Source organism: Lucilia cuprina, chromosome 4, assembly GCF_022045245.1.
Source record: "Lucilia cuprina isolate Lc7/37 chromosome 4, ASM2204524v1, whole genome shotgun sequence".
Lineage (NCBI taxonomy): Eukaryota > Metazoa > Arthropoda > Insecta > Diptera > Calliphoridae > Lucilia > Lucilia cuprina.
Genome location: NC_060952.1, coordinates 60571685 through 60591916, shown reverse-complemented (window position 1 = coordinate 60591916; position 20232 = coordinate 60571685). Strand labels below are relative to the sequence as shown.

The 20232-nt window shown below is 28.5% G+C and overlaps 2 protein-coding genes across 3 annotated transcripts in view; both read left to right on the top strand.

Annotated features, from left to right (window-relative positions):
- Nucleotides 1-20232, top strand: part of LOC111689226 (synaptosomal-associated protein 25) — a 648407-nt gene that overhangs the window by 447734 nt on the left and 180441 nt on the right. The window lies entirely within an intron of this gene.
- Nucleotides 9961-20232, top strand: part of LOC111680578 (60S ribosomal protein L10) — a 17448-nt gene continuing 7176 nt past the window's right edge. The window contains exons 1-3 of the mRNA XM_023442246.2: nucleotides 9961-10079; nucleotides 10213-10243; nucleotides 10301-10606. Of these exons, the coding sequence (XP_023298014.1) occupies nucleotides 10221-10243; nucleotides 10301-10606 (329 nt within the window). The 5' untranslated portion in view covers nucleotides 9961-10079; nucleotides 10213-10220. The remainder of the gene's footprint in view (nucleotides 10080-10212; nucleotides 10244-10300; nucleotides 10607-20232) is intronic.

Genomic DNA, 20232 nt, shown 5'->3' with positions numbered 1-20232 from the left:
ATATTGGTAACCGAGGTTTCTCGGTATCAACAAAACAAAATGTCTTTCCTTTTTTATTTTTTCTCGGATAGAAGAAGAAGGTGGAGTCTGTGGCCATCATAAAGAAAAAAACTAAAATTTTGATTTTTTTCATAAATTAAATAAAATTTTATTCAAGAAATTTTTTTAAATTTATAACTTAAATTTAAAGCCTAAATCTAAATTGTAAAGCCTACATATATATGTAATACATATATATGTAATAGTATCATTGAACTACACATAGGCATTTACAAATTTCCTTTATTATTTTATACACTTTTTTAATGTGGCAACGCTTTTTTGAATATGTACAAATAAAATAAACTTCATACATCTCGTTACTTGTCAAAAAAAAAAAAAAAAAATTGAAACAACCTTCTATATTTTTTAAATCATGGTTTGAACGCTATAGACTACTAAACGGCTGAAATCGGTTCAGCCGTTTAGTAGTCTATATATATAGCGTTCAAAACATGATTTAAAAAATATAGAAGGTTGTTTCAATTTTTTTTTGACAAGTAACGAGATGTATGAAGTTTATTTTATTACGTACAAGAAGAAAACAAACAGGTGGATTTTTGGCAAACTTTTTTCAGAGTTGCACGGATATATACTTTTTGTGTATACACGTGGATAAGTACATAAAAATATAAACAAAGAAGAAAATACATAAAAAACGTAAACAAAAAGATAACAAACCATAACAAACTCATTGATATATTTGTGAAATATTTAAATATCCAAATAAAAATTAAAATCCTCTTTGAGCACTAAATCTGAAATGTGTTATTAATAGCGAATCGAAAAACGAATCAATCTAAGTATTAAGTGTTCTTCAAAGTACTTTCTATGAAATGCTGTGATGTAACAAACTTTGAAGATTTTACAAATTTAACAAAGGTGTTTATGCTTAAAAAATTAAAAATGTTCGTTGAGCAGGAAAACTATAATATATATATAGATTTTTCCTGAGTACTTGCTATTAGCCGGTATACCGTAACAAACTTTGACAAATTTGCAAAATTTAATGAAAAAGTTTGTATACTCAAAAATTTTAAAATATTCGTTGAGCATAGCAAGTAGTCAGGAAAATAATCTATATACGGTTCGATTTGTTTATTGATCCCCTATCAATGACATATTTTAGTTTTGCTGCTCAACGAATATTTAAAAATTTTTGAATATAAAAACTTTTTCATTAAATTTTGCAAATTTGTCAAAGTTTGTTACGTTATACCGGCTAATAGCAAGTACTCAGGAAAAAAATCTTTATACGGTTTGATTTGTCTATTAATACCCTATCGATCACATATTATAGTTTTCCTGCTCAACGAACATTTTTAATTTTTTAATCATAAACACCTTTGTTAAATTTGTAAAATCTTCAAAGTTTGTTACATCACAGCATTTCGTAGAAAGTACTTTGAAGAACACTTAATATTGATTCGTTTTTCGATTCGCTATTAATAACACATTTCAGATTTAGTGCTCAAAGAAGATTTTTATTTTTGTTTGGATATTTAAATATTTCACAAATATTCAATGAGTTTGTTATGGTTTGTTATCTTTTTGTTTACGTTTTTTATGTATTTTCTTCTTTGTTTATATTTTTTTATTTACTTATCCACGTGTATACACAAAAAAGTGCCTTTCCATGCAACTCTGAAAAAAAGTTTGATAAAGTTGAAAAAAGTTTGTTTTCTTCATAGAGATTATTAATTATAAGGTAGTGTTAACAGAGCAGCTGATTGTTTTTTGCTTATAAGTCCTCCCAATTTTATATTTTCTTAATGTGGGCATGGCTCCTCGCCCACTTGACTTTAATTAATATGGGAGATGCCGCTCCCCTTATGTATAGTCCGCCAATTTATTACCCAAAATGTTTACATGGATGTTAAAGTTATTTGTGCAAAAATTTTATATTCTAAGTTTCTAAGATAGACGAATTTTTGTATTTAATTTATATGGGTAGTCCACCAATTTTTTACCCAAAATGTTTACATGGATGTTAAAGTTATTCGTGCAAAAATTAATGATTCTAACTGTAATAGTTTCCAATTTTTGTATTTCCGAATTTTTGTATTTAATTTATATGGGAGGTGCCACGCCCTTCAACGCCAGTCCGTCCACTTTTTATCCCATATAATCATATTGACACTAAAGTGCCTCCAACAAACTGTTATATTATTTAAAATATACGAATTTTATATTTTCTTAATGTGGGCGTGGCTTCTCGCCCACTTGTAAAAAGTAGCCTATTAGCTATTTCAGACATACAGGAATACGCTGTGAAAATTTCAAGCAAATCGGTTTAGCCGTTTAGTAGTCTATAGCGTTCAAACATACAAACATATAAACATGCAAATAAACACGCATTCATTTTTATATACAGTGTCTCTCATAAGTATTCAAATTTAGGTAAACTATGAAAAAAAACCAATTTTAAAAATATATTTTGTGTGCAAAAAAATAAATTAATTTGTTATATTGTTTAGGCAGTCCTTTAGTTTGATATCACGCTTTTTAAAACTTGAAAAATTTACATATACTTAAATTAAATTAGCATTTTTTAAAAAAGTCTATAAAATTGCCTCACAAAAGTATACGAATTTTTCCTGTATTTCATATTTGATCATATTATACGAAACACCAATTTTAGAATCGAATGGTATTTATGCTTTAAATTGTTTTAAAAGGTTACTATTAACCGAAATGATATATTTATGGCCCATTTGGTCCACAATTTTTGGGGATTTATACCCTTTTTTATGTAATATCAGTAAAATTGTGATTTTTGTCAAAAATTGTAGTACTTTTATTTTTTCCACAGATAAAACCAAGGGATGCCTATGCCTATTCCAGACATACTATAATACGCTGTGAAAATTTCAAATTACATATGTATGAGAAATTGTACATATATATGTAATAGTATCATTGAACTACACATAGGCATTTAAAAATTTCCTTTATTATTTTATACACTTTTTCATAATACATGGGTCAAAAATTTTCGGGGAAAGTTTTCTTGTATATATTCTTTTAAATATCAGTTTTTATATATTTTAAGTTTTCAATGTTTTGTGGAAGTGTACAACTCAAAACATGCCTCGAAGAAACACCATTCAATATGGTAGTATCATTATTTTTATATACCGGGCTGATGCCACTATACCATTATGGTCTAACTCAAAAACATCGATATCAGTTTAAATATTGATTACTATGATCAAATTAAAACCAAAATTTTAGACTTACATTGTTATTGTAATGGGCAACATAAGCGTGAAAGTTTCGAATAGTAAAAACTGAAATCTACTGTATAGGATGGCGTTTTGTAAAGGCATTATTGGAATTGTATGCCGATATAATATATTGAAAGTTTAAAATATATTAGTGCTAATATGTACATGAATGTATACTAGCCAACTTTGTGGTACGAAAGGGGACTTAAAATCCATACAATTCAATTAGAAACTGAAGAACGACACCAAAAATACTTCCTGGAACTTTTAAGTACATATCCTTATAACAAAAATTATTATTTTTATATACCTCAAGGGGTGTATTAAATCCTCATATTAATGTTTGGTTTTTTTCTAAAAAAAAGGAAAAAAAAAATTGCAAATATGGTGAAAATATACAATTTCGGTTGATAGTAACCCCTTAACATAATTTTAATCAAAAAAACACACTCGTTTATAATTTTTGTGTTTCATGAAATATAGTGATATATGAAATACAGGAAAAATTCGAATACTTTTGTGAGGCAATTTTATGGACTTTTTTTAAAAAAAGTTAAATCAATTAATTATTCATTTCACACACAAAAAATATTATTAAATTATGTTTCTTTTCAAAGTACAACCAAATTCGAATACCTTTGTGAGACACTGTATATAAGAAAAACCAAATCACAAGTAATAAATATAACAGCTGGTTGTCCTCAAGGATATTGCTAAGGATATTCCAGCGAACTGTACAACATCAATATTTACCGATAATATGTCCATTCTCAGTTCTGATGATCATGCAACCAATATAATGTCGAATCTACAAAATGCCTTAATAAGTGAAATATAAGTTCTTAATAAGTGTAATATATTTCACAATGCCAAGTGTAAGTGTAATATATTTGGTGTTGCCACTTAATTCCCAAAAACTCTATTTTTTTTCTCTGCCGTTGTTATTTTTCGTTGCTATCACCTGGTTCACACTAGGAAACTTTTGTTGAGAAACTTTTGATTTTGGGAGAGAGATGGTTGATATTTCTTTTGGCTTAAATTAAGCGTTCTGATCCAGCTGATTTTAAAACTTTTGTTTATACCACATGATAGTACTTGTTCTTGTGACTTCAACAAAGGAACAAAAATTATCCGCTCTATTAAGGTTCGGGAGTTGTGGGCCTTCAAAGGTCTGATATATAATTGTATATATCTCGATCACTGATAAATGGATATGGTCGATATGGGTATCATTGGAAAGGTCTTTGACAGAGCAGTCCACTGATGTGTTAGATGACAAATATTATTAACCCATTGAGAACCAGGGTGAATTTTTTGTTTTTTGTTTTTTCCTTTGACTTTTTTTTTTAAAAAGTACCGTTGTCTCTAAAACATATCGATATGACGGTACCTCATCTTATATAAAAGTTTGTAGACAAAAATTGGGGCTTTCCTTTGATATATGTTTGAAAGCTATAACCCATGAAATGCAGGTGTTATTTAAGTTTAACATTTTATATTTTTGTAAATTTTGATTTTTATCATGTAATTATAAATCTCAAGTGTTTATTATTTGATATGGTTAATATCGGTATCAGTGGATAGGTCTCTGTAATACCTTTCAATTGATGTATATTTTAACTTATATCATTAACCCATTGACAGCCAGGGTCAATTTGTATATAGTTTTTTTATTTTTTTACTAAAGTACCGTTATCTCGAAAATAAATCGATATAAATGTACTTTATGTCACATGAAATTTTATATAGAACATTTTAAGCTTTCATATGTTATATGTTTGAAAGACTTAACTCATGAAATGCAGAAGTTAGATAAGTTTAAAAAATAATATTTTAAAAAAATATTGGTTTTTTATGGAATATTTATATAGATTGACTATTTATTATACAAGATGGATATCAATGCAATGGTATTTGAAATATCTTTTGATTGATATACAATATAGTCCATATTATTTAAATCAACCAGTCAGCCAGTGTCTGTGTTCTGTAACTTTCGAATCGATAAAAAAAACGAAAAATTTATAATCGTCGTGTTTAAAGCAGAGTGAACACATGTAATTCAAATATATTTCGGTTAATTGTAATTAGGGTTCTATTGTTGAAACGAAAAGTCGACTTTTTGCATTTAGTTAAAAACCGACTTTTTTGACTTTTTCATTTTATGCAAAGTCCATTTTTTGACTGTTTTCATTTAGTTAAAAGTCGACACTTAGACTTTTAGTATTTTATAAATAGTCGACTTTTCGACTTTTTCTAACTTCTTACGATTTTTAGACTCTTTTTACTTTTTTTAAATTTTTGACTATTTCTTACTTTTTATACCCTACACCACTATAGTGGGGAGGGTATTATACGTTTGTGCTGATGTTTGTAACATACAAAAATATTGGTCCAATACCCACCTTAAAGTATACCGATCGATTCAGAATCATTTTTTGAGTCGATTAAGACATGTCCGTCCGTCCGTCCGTCTGTCCGGCTGGCTGGCTGTCCATGTAAACCTTGTGCGCAAGATACAGGCCGCAATTTTCAAGATAATTTGATGAAATTTGGACCAAGCATGTTTTTTGGCACAAGGACGAAGCCTATTGAAAATGGTTGAAATCGGTCCATTATTTCACCTAGCCCCCATACAACCGTACCTCCCGATTTGAACTTTTTATGCTATAATTACGTCAAATATTCTGCTATCTCTCTAAAAATTGGCACAAATAAGTTTTATATAAGTATAAATGATACTGCAGATTTTCGTAAGGATCGGCCTATATTTGACCCTAGCCCCCATACAAACCCCCCTTCAAAAAATGACTTAAACGCCTAAAATTGACTTGTAACCATTTGTATCGCAATGAAATTCAACAAAACTAACTGTTATTTAGAAATATATCCTTTTCCCAAATTTACAGAGGATCGGCCCATATTTGACCTATATAAAGCCTCATTTAGAAATTTTAGTTTTTTATCAATAAATGGCTTAAATATTTTGGAATTATGGTAATATTCAACATAAAAGTTTCTTTACAAAAAATAAAAATTTTATAAAAGTAAAAATTGTAAAACTATACTCATGGTGTAGGGTGTCATATGGTCGGCCATGCCCGACTATACTTTCCTACTTGTTTTGAAATAATTTTTCGCCTGCGGCGCAGTCTTACATTATTTTCCTCAATTAAAACTTTTCACCAAACTGTACCTTCATTTCATTTCTCATTTCACAAAATTTCACCGTCATTACGTTTTATTTCATCCTTTCACCTAGATAAGCTTACTTTCTGAACTAACTTAAAAAACTCCTGGACTTCATAACTTACAGAATTTAAACGTATATTCTAAAAAGCTCCAACTGTTATCTACACAATTTCATGTTAGATGATGTACCCTTACATCGTTTATTTTTGTAATATCGGTACTTTTGTAAAAAATTAAATGAAAAATATATAAAAATTGATCCTGGTTCTCAATGGGTTAATGATATAAGTTACAACATACATCAGTTGAAAGGTATATCTGAGACATATCCACTGATACTCATATCGACCGTATAAAATAATAAGGACTTGAGATTTATAAAATTGACTAAAATATGAAATTTTAAACTTAAATAACTCCTGCATGGGTTATAGCTTTCAAACATATATCAAAGGAAAGCCCCAAATGTTGTCTACAAACTTTCATGTGAGACGAGGTACCGTTATATCGGTATGTTTTAGAGATAACGGTACTTTATTAAAAAAAGTCAAAAGAAAAAATCATAAAAATTGACCCTGGCTCTCAATGGGTTAATTATATTTGTCATCTTACATATCAATGCAAAGCTCTTTCAAAGACCTTTCCAATGATACCCATATCGACCATATCCGTTTATCATTGATCAAGATATATGCAATTATATATCAAAACTTTGGAGGCCCATAACTCCCGGACCCTAATAGAGCAGATAATTTTTTTTCCATCACTGCACTCAAAACGTAAAATGCTACAAGGTAGTAAAAAAAAAAATTTTAAAATCAGCTGGATTAGAACACTTAATTTGCTCCCTACTTTTTTGTGACAAATTTTCTTTAAGATTTCCAATTATTTCTTGATGATCTTGATGATTTGAAATAAAATATATTATTTCGAAGCAGAGGAACTCAGCTTCATTTGAAATTACTTATTAATAAATTTTGGAATTTTCATCATTTGAAATTAAATGTCTTTTAAACTTTAAAGTCCTTTTACTGGAGCATAAAAGCTAATTATGAAAAACTGAGTATAGTTAATATTAATGTTAATACTAATGGTCCACAGATTCCTGTACGCATAGATTTTTTATGTTTGAAAAAAATTTTCTTTCACTTCAATTCTTTGTTTATTAAATTTCACATAAACTAGAAATTATTCCAGTTTATGTGAAATGCTTTTCTATATAAAGACATTACTGTTTTTAAAATTTTCAACGAGTTCTAGAATTCATACGTTCCATTAAACACTAGTGCAACTATAACTGTTGCTGAAAACTTATTAGAAATACTTAATAATACAACATTGTTCCCAAAAAAGTGGTAGTAAAAATAAAAGCGATATAATTATTTCCATGATTTTTTTTTAAAATCATCAAATAAATTTTCTTTATTATAGAAAATTGATTAAACTAATATAAAAGTGCGCTTTAATAAATAAGATAAATGACAAGATAAAACAACGAACAACAAGAGTTGCCAGATCTTTAATTTTTATAAGATTACATATTATAACAAAATTAATGGAATTTTATATGCTAGTGAATAAAAATATTAGTTAATTAAATAAATTTTTTTTTGTTTGTAAAATAAAAGCTATATTTGGGGTTTTAAATAAATGAAAATTGTTGCAAAAAATAATAAAGATTAAGTTTAAGTGATAAGAAAAACTAATAAGAGCTAATATCCTCGCAATTTTGCGAAGAAAATTTGAAGTTTAGTGAGTGCGTTCAGTTCTCACAAGTTTGATTTATTCTCTCAGAGATCGTTTGTGTGAAGAGAATAAAATTTTTGTTTGAAAACTGCTTCAGTTTCGCCTATATGTACTACTATATGTAAATAAGTGTTTATTTAGAAAATTTGCATTTAATTTTTTATAAAATATAGCATTATTTCAATTAAAGTTGTCGGGATAAAATCAGAATTTTGTTACCTTTATGCATTAACATAAAAAAACTGACAATTTATCGGCCGACGTTTTGTCAAGTACCTTGATAAATATTTGTCTAATATGGACATGGGGTGTAAAGTGCGTTCTTTTGAATGCATGAATCAGTGTTGCCACTTACATTTATTCTAATAATAATAAATATTTTAAGTATTTGCTTGTTATATGTAGCTATTTTTTATAAAAATTTAAATAATTGAAAAAATAACTATAAAATAGCAGTATTTCTCAGTTGAACTTATATATTAAAAATCAATTGTGTGTTATTTCTCCAAATTGGTATAAATTGTTGAAGTATATTTGTTAAACATACTTAACACAATATTTAATTAACAAATATTTAAAATATAAAATAATAAATAACAATATTTAATAAAGTAGCGAGATTTTTTTTTTTTTTTTTTGGGTTTTGATTAGGATGGCGGTGCATCAAGCACTCATATTGCCAGGTTATCACACGTTTGTACAGAGAAAACCCCACCAATAGACCTATACCTTCATATAGGAAGTTGGAGCATCCGGACTTGATTTCATCAAAAGTATTAATGGTCTCCACCAGTATATATTTGAGTTTAAATGGTCTCCACCAGGTTATATCGTGAGTATTTTATGGTCTCCACCAGGTTATATCGTGAGTATTTTATGGTCTCCACCAGTTAAAAACGTTTGAGTATTCTATGGTCTCCACCAATAAAACATAACCTCACTTGAGGTAATACGAAAGCACGAGGTTAATGTAGACAACATACAACTTTGAACAGTTATATGAAGTAATACATTACACCAGTGCGAGCGAGACGCAAAACTGTCGAAAGCCAGGCAACAAACACAAGCCTGAACGCGTTTAAGAAATAATCGCGATGACGCGAGAGTTGTTCCCCAACTCAGACCTGAATTACGACTGTAGCGAGATTTTGGTACTTTTTTAATTGTTGAAGATGTTGTACAACAATTAATAAGGCTGTTTATAAGGATGTAAAAAGAAAAACAGTGTAATTTTAGGAAATTTTTTTTATTTGTGAAGTTGTTGATAAAAGTTATACATTACTAATTACTTGTGTAACGTAAAAAGATTATGTTCGATGTAAATTAAATTAATAAAGTAGCATCACTTGAACAGCTGACTATTTTTTTAACTAGATAAATGAAATAAGTAGTCAAAATTTGTTTTGAAAATTGTTAACATTTTTGATGTCGCCATTTTTAAAATATGTTTTGATATTTGTTAAAATTTGTGAAGAGTTGAAAAAGTGAATTAAATGTGGTTTTAAAGTGGTTTAAAAGTGTTATAAATTGTATTATATATAATAATATCCTTAATATTATCAACTTAAAAGTAATATTTTTATTTATGTTTTGTTCACATTGTTGTTAAAGGAAATTTTTCTTAAATTTTATTTTAACACAATCTTGAATTATTCCAATAACAAAATACATGTGTTTGTTGTAGATGTTATTGTACAACAAGAAATGTCGCGACTTTATTAATTTACTCTGGGTTTGATGATGTATTTGGTGTAACATCAAGTGTAGACTTGGTTACATATAAAAAGAAATTTTTGTTTCGAGACACTTCCTAGGGTGTGTTTAATAATTTCCTATTGCGTTTGAGTCTTTCTTTTTGTGACCTCCTTGATAAAGGTATGTGTGAATAATTGATCCGCTTCCATCATGAGTTTTTTGTGTTTATATATAATTTTGAACTTCATACCTTATTATATTAATTCTATGAAATTAAATTAATGCTGTATTATTGTTAATTGTTGCAATTTAGGAATTAAAATGGGTCGTCGTCCAGCGAGATGGTATGTCTACTAAACATTAAATAAAGTAAACTGTTATTAATATTTATTATTATTTAGCTATCGTTACTGCAAAAACAAGCCGTATCCAAAATCTCGTTTCTGTCGTGGTGTGCCAGATCCCAAAATTCGTATTTTTGATTTAGGCAGAAAGAAGGCTTCTGTAGAAGATTTTCCTCTTTGCGTTCATTTAGTATCTGATGAGTATGAACAACTAAGTAGTGAAGCTTTAGAAGCTGGACGTATTTGTTGCAATAAGTATTTAGTTAAATACTGCGGCAAAGATCAATTCCACATCAGAATGCGCTTACATCCTTTCCACGTTATTCGCATTAATAAAATGTTGTCCTGTGCCGGAGCAGATAGGTATGTACATATGTATCTGTATATAAAAACAAAAAATTTCTGTTAAAAGCTTCCAGCGGGAGAAAAGAATAAAGAGGTCTTACTAAAGGCATTATTTTGTAGTCAGAAGCACATTAGAGGGTTGATAGAAGGCTTACATAAAAAGGCCTATTAAACTGTCATCTGTTATAGGCCTATTATGATATTTTAATAAAGATTTCATATTAGAAGATCTTAAGAATGATTATAAAAGTTTTAGGAACATATTCATAAGAATTTAGTTTTATAAAACAAATTTGTATAAAAATGATTAAAAATTCTAATCAATAATTAACTATTCAGTCAATCTACAAAGCCTATGGAAGCATTTTCCGGTTTTAAGTTCATAAAAATGCAACTAAATATTATAGAAAGAGGCAATATATAAAAATAATTGCAAACCCAATCATTTTTAAATTTTAATAATTGTTTAGCATTGTTTTGCAAAGCATCAAAGTCCTACAATTTTTTCCGCTGGGCAAGAAATATTTTTTTATTGAATTTTATATTAAGCACAAGGTTTAAAACTGATTTATGATTTTTGAACGATTCCACATAATGCTAGGTACTTTGTTCAAAATTTGACGTGAAAACTTCTTTAAGAAATTTCACGAAAATTGTATGGAATAATGTTGCAGTATTAGTACTGTCAAATATTTGACACAATGGCTTGATGTAAAAAATCGACATTATGATTTCCTTTAAATCATATTTATTTGCACAAACATAATTGTTCAATTCACAGTCAAGGTGTATATTGTACCTACTAAAGTTTAGTAAAAGTGATTGTGAACAGATCTTTGCAGCAAGTTAAGTTTATGTTCACAATGAAAAAACAAAAACAATGTCAGAAGATAAAAAAATCAAATAAATAAATAAATAATATTAAACTAATTAAGCGAGCAAAATAAACCAAATTAATTTCTTTTTATTTAAAATTCTATTATTTTCATTATTCCACATTTTAAACTAATAAATAAACAGTTTTTAATAAAACTTTATTTTTGTTTTGGCAAACAGCAGTTTGTTTGTAATTTCTGTGTTACCACTTTATCGTTTTTTATGCCAAAATCGATTGAATTTTTTATTTATATGCTGAAATAAACAATTGACAACACTGAACTTTCTTACGACATTAGAAAAACATATGAAAAATTGTCGTAAGAGTTGCATAGAGATTTTGCATAGAAAATACCAACAACATTGTTATGACTACTGTAGCAGCAGCTGACATACAACGCTACAACATCGATTGTGAATTGTACAAATATATCTTTGACAACATTAGTTATTATTTGTTTCGATATTATTTGCAATTATAAAAATCATGTAGAATTAATACTGAATTTACAAAACATAGTGGTTAAGATTTTTTCGTGAAATATTTGATAGGTCTGAACGTAGCATAACATTTCAGAAACATTTTTTTTAATTGTATGAAATAATGTAGAATATATAGGTATAACGTAAAATTTTTAATAAAAGTTTTTTTAACAACTCTTGAATTATTGGATGCCGTGTACCGTCCAATATCCATTGTCTAGTAGCAGATATTTCAATATTTACCCCCTTATTCACAAACAAAACTCTCGTTCCCACGACAATTGGATCTTCGCGACAGCCAGCGACAGCTATATCAACCGAAAGTTTTTTCCCCAGGAAAGAACTATCGGCCACAGTCGAGCTGTTACAACAACAAAAACAACAAAATTCTTCTTTTATAAATGGCTTATAAAATAGATTTTGTATGTATTTTTAGCTTTGTTCCTTTACTTGTCAAGTTTGCAGGTTTTTACCAGAAATTGTAAAAGAACAAATTTGAGGAATTAAAATTATTTCCTCTTTGCCAGAACTTGCAGGTTTTAGCCAGAACATTTTTTCCTGGCAAATGAAAAAAAAAAATTGTCAAATAAATTATTTTTTTAAAAAAGTACATTGAAAGCAAAAAGTGTTTGATATTTTTGATTTATTTTCATAAATAAGTATTGTAGTTCATAAATAAGATTGTAGTTTTTCAATTTTATTTTAATTTCAATAGAAATTTATATGAATAAATATCAATACAAATTTATTGAAAGAGAAATTTTGTTTTCATACCCTTCACCTTCATGAGAAGGGTATTATAAGTTTGTCATTCCGTTTGTAATTTCTATAATATAATTTTCCGACCCTATAAAATATATATATTCTTGATCCTTATAGATAGCGGAGTCGATTAAGCCATGTCCGTCTGTCTGTCTGTCCGCTGTCTGTTGAAATCAGTTTTTAGAGGACCCCAGATATCGGCGAGATTCGAATCTTCAATAATTCTATTAGACATGCTTTCGAGAAGATCGCTATTTAAAATCAGCAAAATCGGTCGGTAAATAACGGAGATATGAGCAAAAATCCGAGACAACCTCCACCACTTTAGTGGGGTGTTTGTGATGATGTTTGTAATAATATTGGTCCTATAGCCACCTTAAAGTATACCAATCGGCTCAGATTCATTTTCGATTTAGCTATGTCCGTCCATAGGGCTTTTAAATTCATAATTATGTTTAATATACTATCATCACGACGAAAAGCTGCAAAACCAAATTCTATACTAGTCTTAATGACCCTCATGAAGTTTATAAATTTGGGGCCTCATTTGACTCTAGCCCATATAAAAAGCCCTCATCAAAAATTATTCGAATACAGGTGTAGGGTATTATATGTTCGGCCTCGCCCGACTATAAACCTTAGGGCGGCTTTTTCAGATAAAGATAAATCTACATTTTTTGTTTAAAACTAGTTTAATATATTGTTGTTTCAGCGACAATCCGATATGGTTCAGTGTAATGCACAAAAAGAATAAAACTCAAAGGATAATTATTAGTTTTATAAAAGGAGATTTCTTTTCCTTTATTTATATATTACCTTAAGCTAACAAAGTTTAAATACAGTTAGCGGTTTACTCGTTGAATTAATAATAGTTTTCCATCAAAGGTGAAAAATACCGCAAATTAATCGATTTGTACTTAAACATCCTAATTCATTTTCTTTAATGATTTGTATAAAAAATACGACATACAAAGTTTATTAAATCATAAATAAAGTTAAGTCTTCTTAAAAATGTTTTAACACAGATTAAATAAGTGGACAAAAAAATAAATACATCCACCTAAGGTACCAGAAAAGCAAATCTAATTAATTTTTTTTTTAAATTTTTTGTTACTTTTAACTGTAATTCACTAGTATCCTGTGTATCCACCATTATTTTGAATTACTTTGTCCATCCTTTTTTGTCATACTGGCGATCAATTTACGACAGGTCTCCACCGGTATTTCGTACCACGTTTTCTGAACAAAGGTCCACAGCTGATCCCTATTTTGGAAATTTTCTTTTCCTATTCTTCGCTATAACTCCCCCCAAAGGTTGTCGATCGGGTTCAGGTCAGGTGATTGACTCGGCCAGTCCATTACGACAACACTATTATCTCTGAACCAATCCTGACACAATTTTGACGTGTGTTTCGGATCATTATCCTGTTGAAAAACCCACCTGAGAGGCATATTTTCACTTGCATAGGGCAACATAATATTTTCAAAGATGTCCCTTTCAAAGTGTCGGAAATTCGGTGTATAGGACCAACGCCGTTCCACGAAAAACAACCCCAAACCATTATGTTACCCCCGCCGTGTTTAACAGTTTTTCGTGAAACGAACGTGAAATTCTTTACCTTTTGGGCGTCAAACATTCCTAGCCGAGTCGTTGCCGAACAAATTAATTTTAGTTTCGTCGGTCCATAAGATATTGCGCCACTTCTTTTCACCTTCTGGCCCGGACCAATTGGAATGAGTTCTGGCGAAAGTTTGTCGTGCCTTTAAATTTTTCTGTCTGAGCAAAGGAATTTTTCTGGCTATTCTACCAGGTAAATTGGCATTATATAGTCTTCTACGTACCGTTCTTGATGAAACTACGTTACCAATCTCTGCAGAAATGGCTCTGGAAGAAATGAAGGGGTCTTTTTTAGCCATAGTAATAATACGAGTATCCGTTGTTGGTGATGTTTTCTTTGGTCTTCCACGGTGTTCAACTGAAGGTTGTTCTTTGAGGGCATTTTGAACAAAATACAAGGAACGACTCAAGGTTTCACCAATAAAACGAAGACTTTTTCCCTTATTTCTTAGCGCCAACGCTATTCTCCTCTCCTCCACGGTACAATGCTTGCCTCGACCCATCTACTTAATAAATTTCTTTTTAGTTTACAAGAACTAAATGAGAATTCCAAAAAAAATCACAAACCTTTAAAAGAAACCTATTAAAAACTTTAAAATTCAAATATCAAAAAAATGTATTTATTTTTTTGTCCATACAACGAAAGCTCCCTACAAACGAAAATCGCAAAATTTGAAAATGGATGATCATTCTGCTTGGTTTTTTAACAATAAATAGTATTGCCATATCGAACCATTTAAATAACGCAGTATTGCCATTTACATTTACAGATACATGAAAATTTTATAATCGAAAATGTATTGAAAGGACATGTATTTATTTTTTTGTCCATGTGTGTATTTCGATTGCTGCACAACAGGTTGAAAACGAGTTCTGTGAATTTGTGCTGCTAGAAATGTCAATGTTATGTTGCAATTTTTAGTAGCAATAATATTAAAATGTGAAGATGTTAAAATATTTTTAGTAAATGTGAATTTTACTGCAAGTGGTTACTAATATATTAAATTTAACGCTGCTTATAATCAAAATTATTTTTTGCTTTGCAAGCAAAAATTTAATTTTTTAGAATAAAAATAAATTTATTTTGATACAATCCAACAACAAATATAAATCCTTCCTTAGTGCATGCTGTATGTTATATTACACACTGTAACAATTTTGAAAAAAAAACTTTTACACATTGAAAATTTGACCGGATATCTGGTAGACCGGATGTGATGGGTTCGATTCCCACCTGAGGCACAACAGACTTGATAGAACCTTAAGTGTATTTCTTGGGATATGTATATATGTATCTGCGTACTCCAGCTCTTATAAACGGACTTCAAAGTTTTAAGGACTCACAATTAATTTCAAACGTATATTTAAAGAATATATATGTATTGTACGATGGTAATTTTGATATCAAATGGAGGCTGGATATCTGTACATTTTATCTATATTATATACTTTACTCAGAGAAAAAATATAGTAATTGAATTTAAAAAGGTCTCATTGTCGATACAAAAACTTTTAACTACTTTTATGTGACAAATTTTCTTTAAGATTTTCACTTCTTTTTGTATAAATTTGGAATTCCATCTTTTGATATCTTATGTCCTTAAAACTTCAAAGTACTTTTCAAAGTACAGCTGGTTATGAAAAACTGTGTACACAGATTTATATATCAAACTCTTTCCAATAATACCCATATTGAAGAAAACGATTAGTCACTAAACGAGATATATATATACTCCCGCTCACTTAAATAGGTTCACTGCTTTGTTTACATTCAAATTAATATTTTGCAAAAAATAATGGACTAATTGGTTATATTAATTTTAATTAATACCATGATGTCTTATATATCACTAGATAGACAAACATTTGTGCAATAGTTAATAACCGATTTTTAATATATTTTTTTAATACTACGTTTTTGAACAATATTTTTTTGGATCATTTGAATAGGTTCGTCATCTTTAATTGACAAAAACAACAACAAATTGCATTTTTCATGAAACTTTTTTATTTTATAAATATTTTTACCAGGTTTTAGAAATAATTTACTAAGGAACATATCTGCCGTTACTTGATATAACTCCGCAAATTCTAGATGATAGTTATAAAGATTCATAAGTAATGGCAAGAAAATTTCGGTCCAAGCCTTTTTAGTTCCTTCAATTAAGGCTTTTATGTCATATTATATCATACATTACGAGAAAGAATATCGGAAACCTTTTTAAGTATAAATAGGTGAGAAGATTATGGGGGCCACTCCAAAATTTTTATATTCTGGCATCAAAGCCACTCTTTAACAAGCCTGGCAGTATGAATATGGGCATTATATTTTTGAAATATCCACGGCAATGTTTCAAAGATATCCTAAAATATAAAAAAAACCGGTTTCCAGTATGGCCTTACAATTATTACAATTCTTACTAGATGATAGAAATTAAGGCTTACATGTTTCATAACATGAAATTGCCTCCCACTGACTCTATATGTATGCTTTCTTAATATTCAAACTGCTTTCATATACTATTGCGAATAACATTCTGAATTTGCTTAATTTTTTGCCAAATTCCTGAGGTTTTGGACAGTTTCCAAAAAAGCTTGCAATTTCTTATCTAGTCAAGGCCCAACATGCTAAATTTCATGCTTCTAGGTTCAATATTATAGAAGTTTCAAAAAGTACCTTTTGAAAAACGAAAAAGTACCGGACTCTACATACTTAATTTCATGTTTCTAGGTTCAATATTGTAGAAAATTCAAAAAGTACCTTTTGTAGAACGGAAAAGTACTAATAAGTCCCTTTTTGTAGGTTCTTACCTAGTCAAGGCTCTACATGCTAAATTTCATGTTACTAGGTTCAATATTATAGAAAATTCAAAAAGTACCTTTTGTAGAATGTAAAAGTACCAAAAAGTCCAATTTTATGTGTTCTAGCCTAATCCTGGCTCTACACACTTAATTTCATGTTTCTAAGATCAATATTATAGAAAATTCAAAAAGTACCTTTTGTAGATCGAAAAAGTACCAAAAAGCCCCTTTTTATAGGTTCTTACCTAGTCAAGGTCCTACATGCTAAATTTCATGTTTCTAGGTTCAATATTATAGAAAATGTAAAAAGTACATTTTGTAGAACGAAAAAGTCCTCCTTTATAGGTTCTTACCCAGTCAAAAGGCCCTACATGCTAATTTCATGTTTTTGGGTTCAATATTATAGAAAATTCAAAAAGTGCCTTTTGTATAATTTTAGTACTATATATGCTTTTGTGTATTAACAATTATGTTTAGGAATAATTGTGACTTTCTTCATTATGCACATTTATATGTTTATTTAGGAACACATCGGGCATACTCCTTACCCTATTTTAACGCTTCAAACCTCATCATCTTTTTACAATTTTTTCAGCACTTTCCGCAAAAATGTTTTTGATTGTGAAAAATCTTTAGTTTTATTTTGGAACAATCGAAAAATTAATCACTTTTAAAACTAATATAGCTCAATTTGATTATATGTATGTATTTTAGTTCGTGTTCTTATCCTAGTTTAAAATGGGATTTACAAAAATTACTTACAAATGCAGTGAGGCAACTCTGGATTTATAAATTTCGGTGTATAACTATTTCTAGCCATAAATTAGAGTACAAGCTACAATATCCCAGCAAAAAATAATTGATGTCATACTTTACAAACGACATCTTAATCACATGTAAAAATGGAATTGTATAGTTTTCGCTTTTATAAACCAAATATTTCCTTACAAATGAAAACCCAGTTAAAAGTGACGAAAGAAATGTAGAAAAGTCACTACAAATAACATATTCAAAGTACATCAAACTTTGGTGAAAAACCAATAAAATTAACATAAGCATGAACAAATTCGGTTTATTTTTTGACATTCAAATAAGTTATATTTATTGCATCTATAAATAAGATTATATTTAGTATATACAGTGTTTTCCCGGTTTAACGAAAGATATAATGTCAGACCCATTCGTAAAAACGAAAAATTCGTTAAACCGAATAACAACTTTTCTATGATTCATTGATAAAAATAATGCACCCATAAAGTTTTTGACAATTTCCATGCATTTTGATGCAGTGTGCAAAAAATAGAAATTATTTTTTTTTGTTAATCAAACCAAAACTAATTTTGTGAAAAATTTTATTACAATTAGGTAAAAACCATATTTTTGTTTAATGAAGTTAAAGTTAATTCATTTCCAAAATTAATTCTTCTCTTATAAAAAATATGAATTTGATGCCCATTTTAATCGATGTAAAATTATAAGTATTTTATGATAATTATCATTACAAACATTTCCATTTCTCACTTTATTATTAAATTAATCATAACGCTCCCTTCCCTTTAAATAAAGAATTTTATATTAAAATATATTTAATAAATTTTATTTATACATATTTTCGAAAATAATTTTATAAATGTTATTTTCATTCCTATTCCAGGATTATTGTTTTTGTAGATTTTGTACACATTGAATTGGGAATTGAACTTATCTTAATGTTATTGCTTTTGTTTTATAAAGATGTTTCGTTATCTTTCCATATAATTTTCACCTCTTTTTATAGATTTTTTTTTAGAAATTCGTTATATCGAGTACAAAATTTACTCATTCATTCGTAATATAAGGTACTCAATGGAAACAATTTTCCCGTTCGTTAAATCGCGATTTCGTTAAACTGAGTATTCGTTAAATCGGGAAACCAGTGTAGTTGTCAAAAATGAACAACATCCCTCCAATGACACGCTAATGTAAAATTCGTAGTTTTTTTTTACCGAAATTGGAAGTATTTCAAGTATGTTATTTGTGGTGAAAATTCTACTTCTTTTTCCTCACTTTTTTTGCTGAGATGTATCTTAAATTTATTCTATAAATGTCTGTAATATATATTGATTTTGAAATTGTTAATATACATATTGATTGATAATATGTGTAACAAATAGTAGAAGAATTCCGGAGAATTTTTGAATTATTCTGCTCTTTAATTTTTGTTAAATTAAAAATAGTAAATTCTTATTATTATTCTTTATTATAATTAAAAATTTGACCCCGTTTTTGCATAAATGTTTGTACAATTAACTAAATTTTATAAAATTTAATATAAACTAAATTTAATTTTTTTGTTATACCTTTTCTCGGACTCTTAACTCCCGCCTTTAGGTAAAAAATCTAGAAAACAACTAATGATGATGTTTAATAGAAGGAAATGTCAGCTTTCCAACTATAAAAATTTTTCTTTGAAAATCACATTTTCAAACATGGAATTCGGTGCTTTGTTACATAATTGCAAACTTAATTAAAAAACAGCATAATTTACAACAACTTACACTCCAAATAATTTTCTAGAATGCATAAAAATGAAAGATCATTATTATTTAAATGAAAAAATACCAATAGTGTCTATATAGTGGTCATTTTTTTATCTGCCTCTTTATCTATGTATATTTGCCGTTTCAGTAGAAAGAGAGAAAAGAAGATCAAAAACTATAAAAGCTCTACAAAAAATTGAAATTTAATGTTTATAAGTTTAAAAAATAGAAAAAGACTATTTAAAACAAAAAAACAACTTTCAATAATTGTGGAAATATAAAAATTTTAATTAATAAACTGAATTATAATAAGAAAATAAGAACTAAAATAAAACTCAGTAATGGCTGAGTGCAACAAGTGCAAAATATCAATTAGAGGCGAAAGTGGCATTAAATGTGAAGGAGTTTGTGGAAAAAGTTATCATAGTTCTGCAAAATGTTCGGATATAGACCAATATTCATTAGGAATTTTAAATTAAAAATAATTTTGTTAGATTCATATGTGATGATTGTATGCAATATATACATAACATCGATGAAGTGATGAGAGATATTCAAGATGGTGTGCAAAAAAATAAACAACA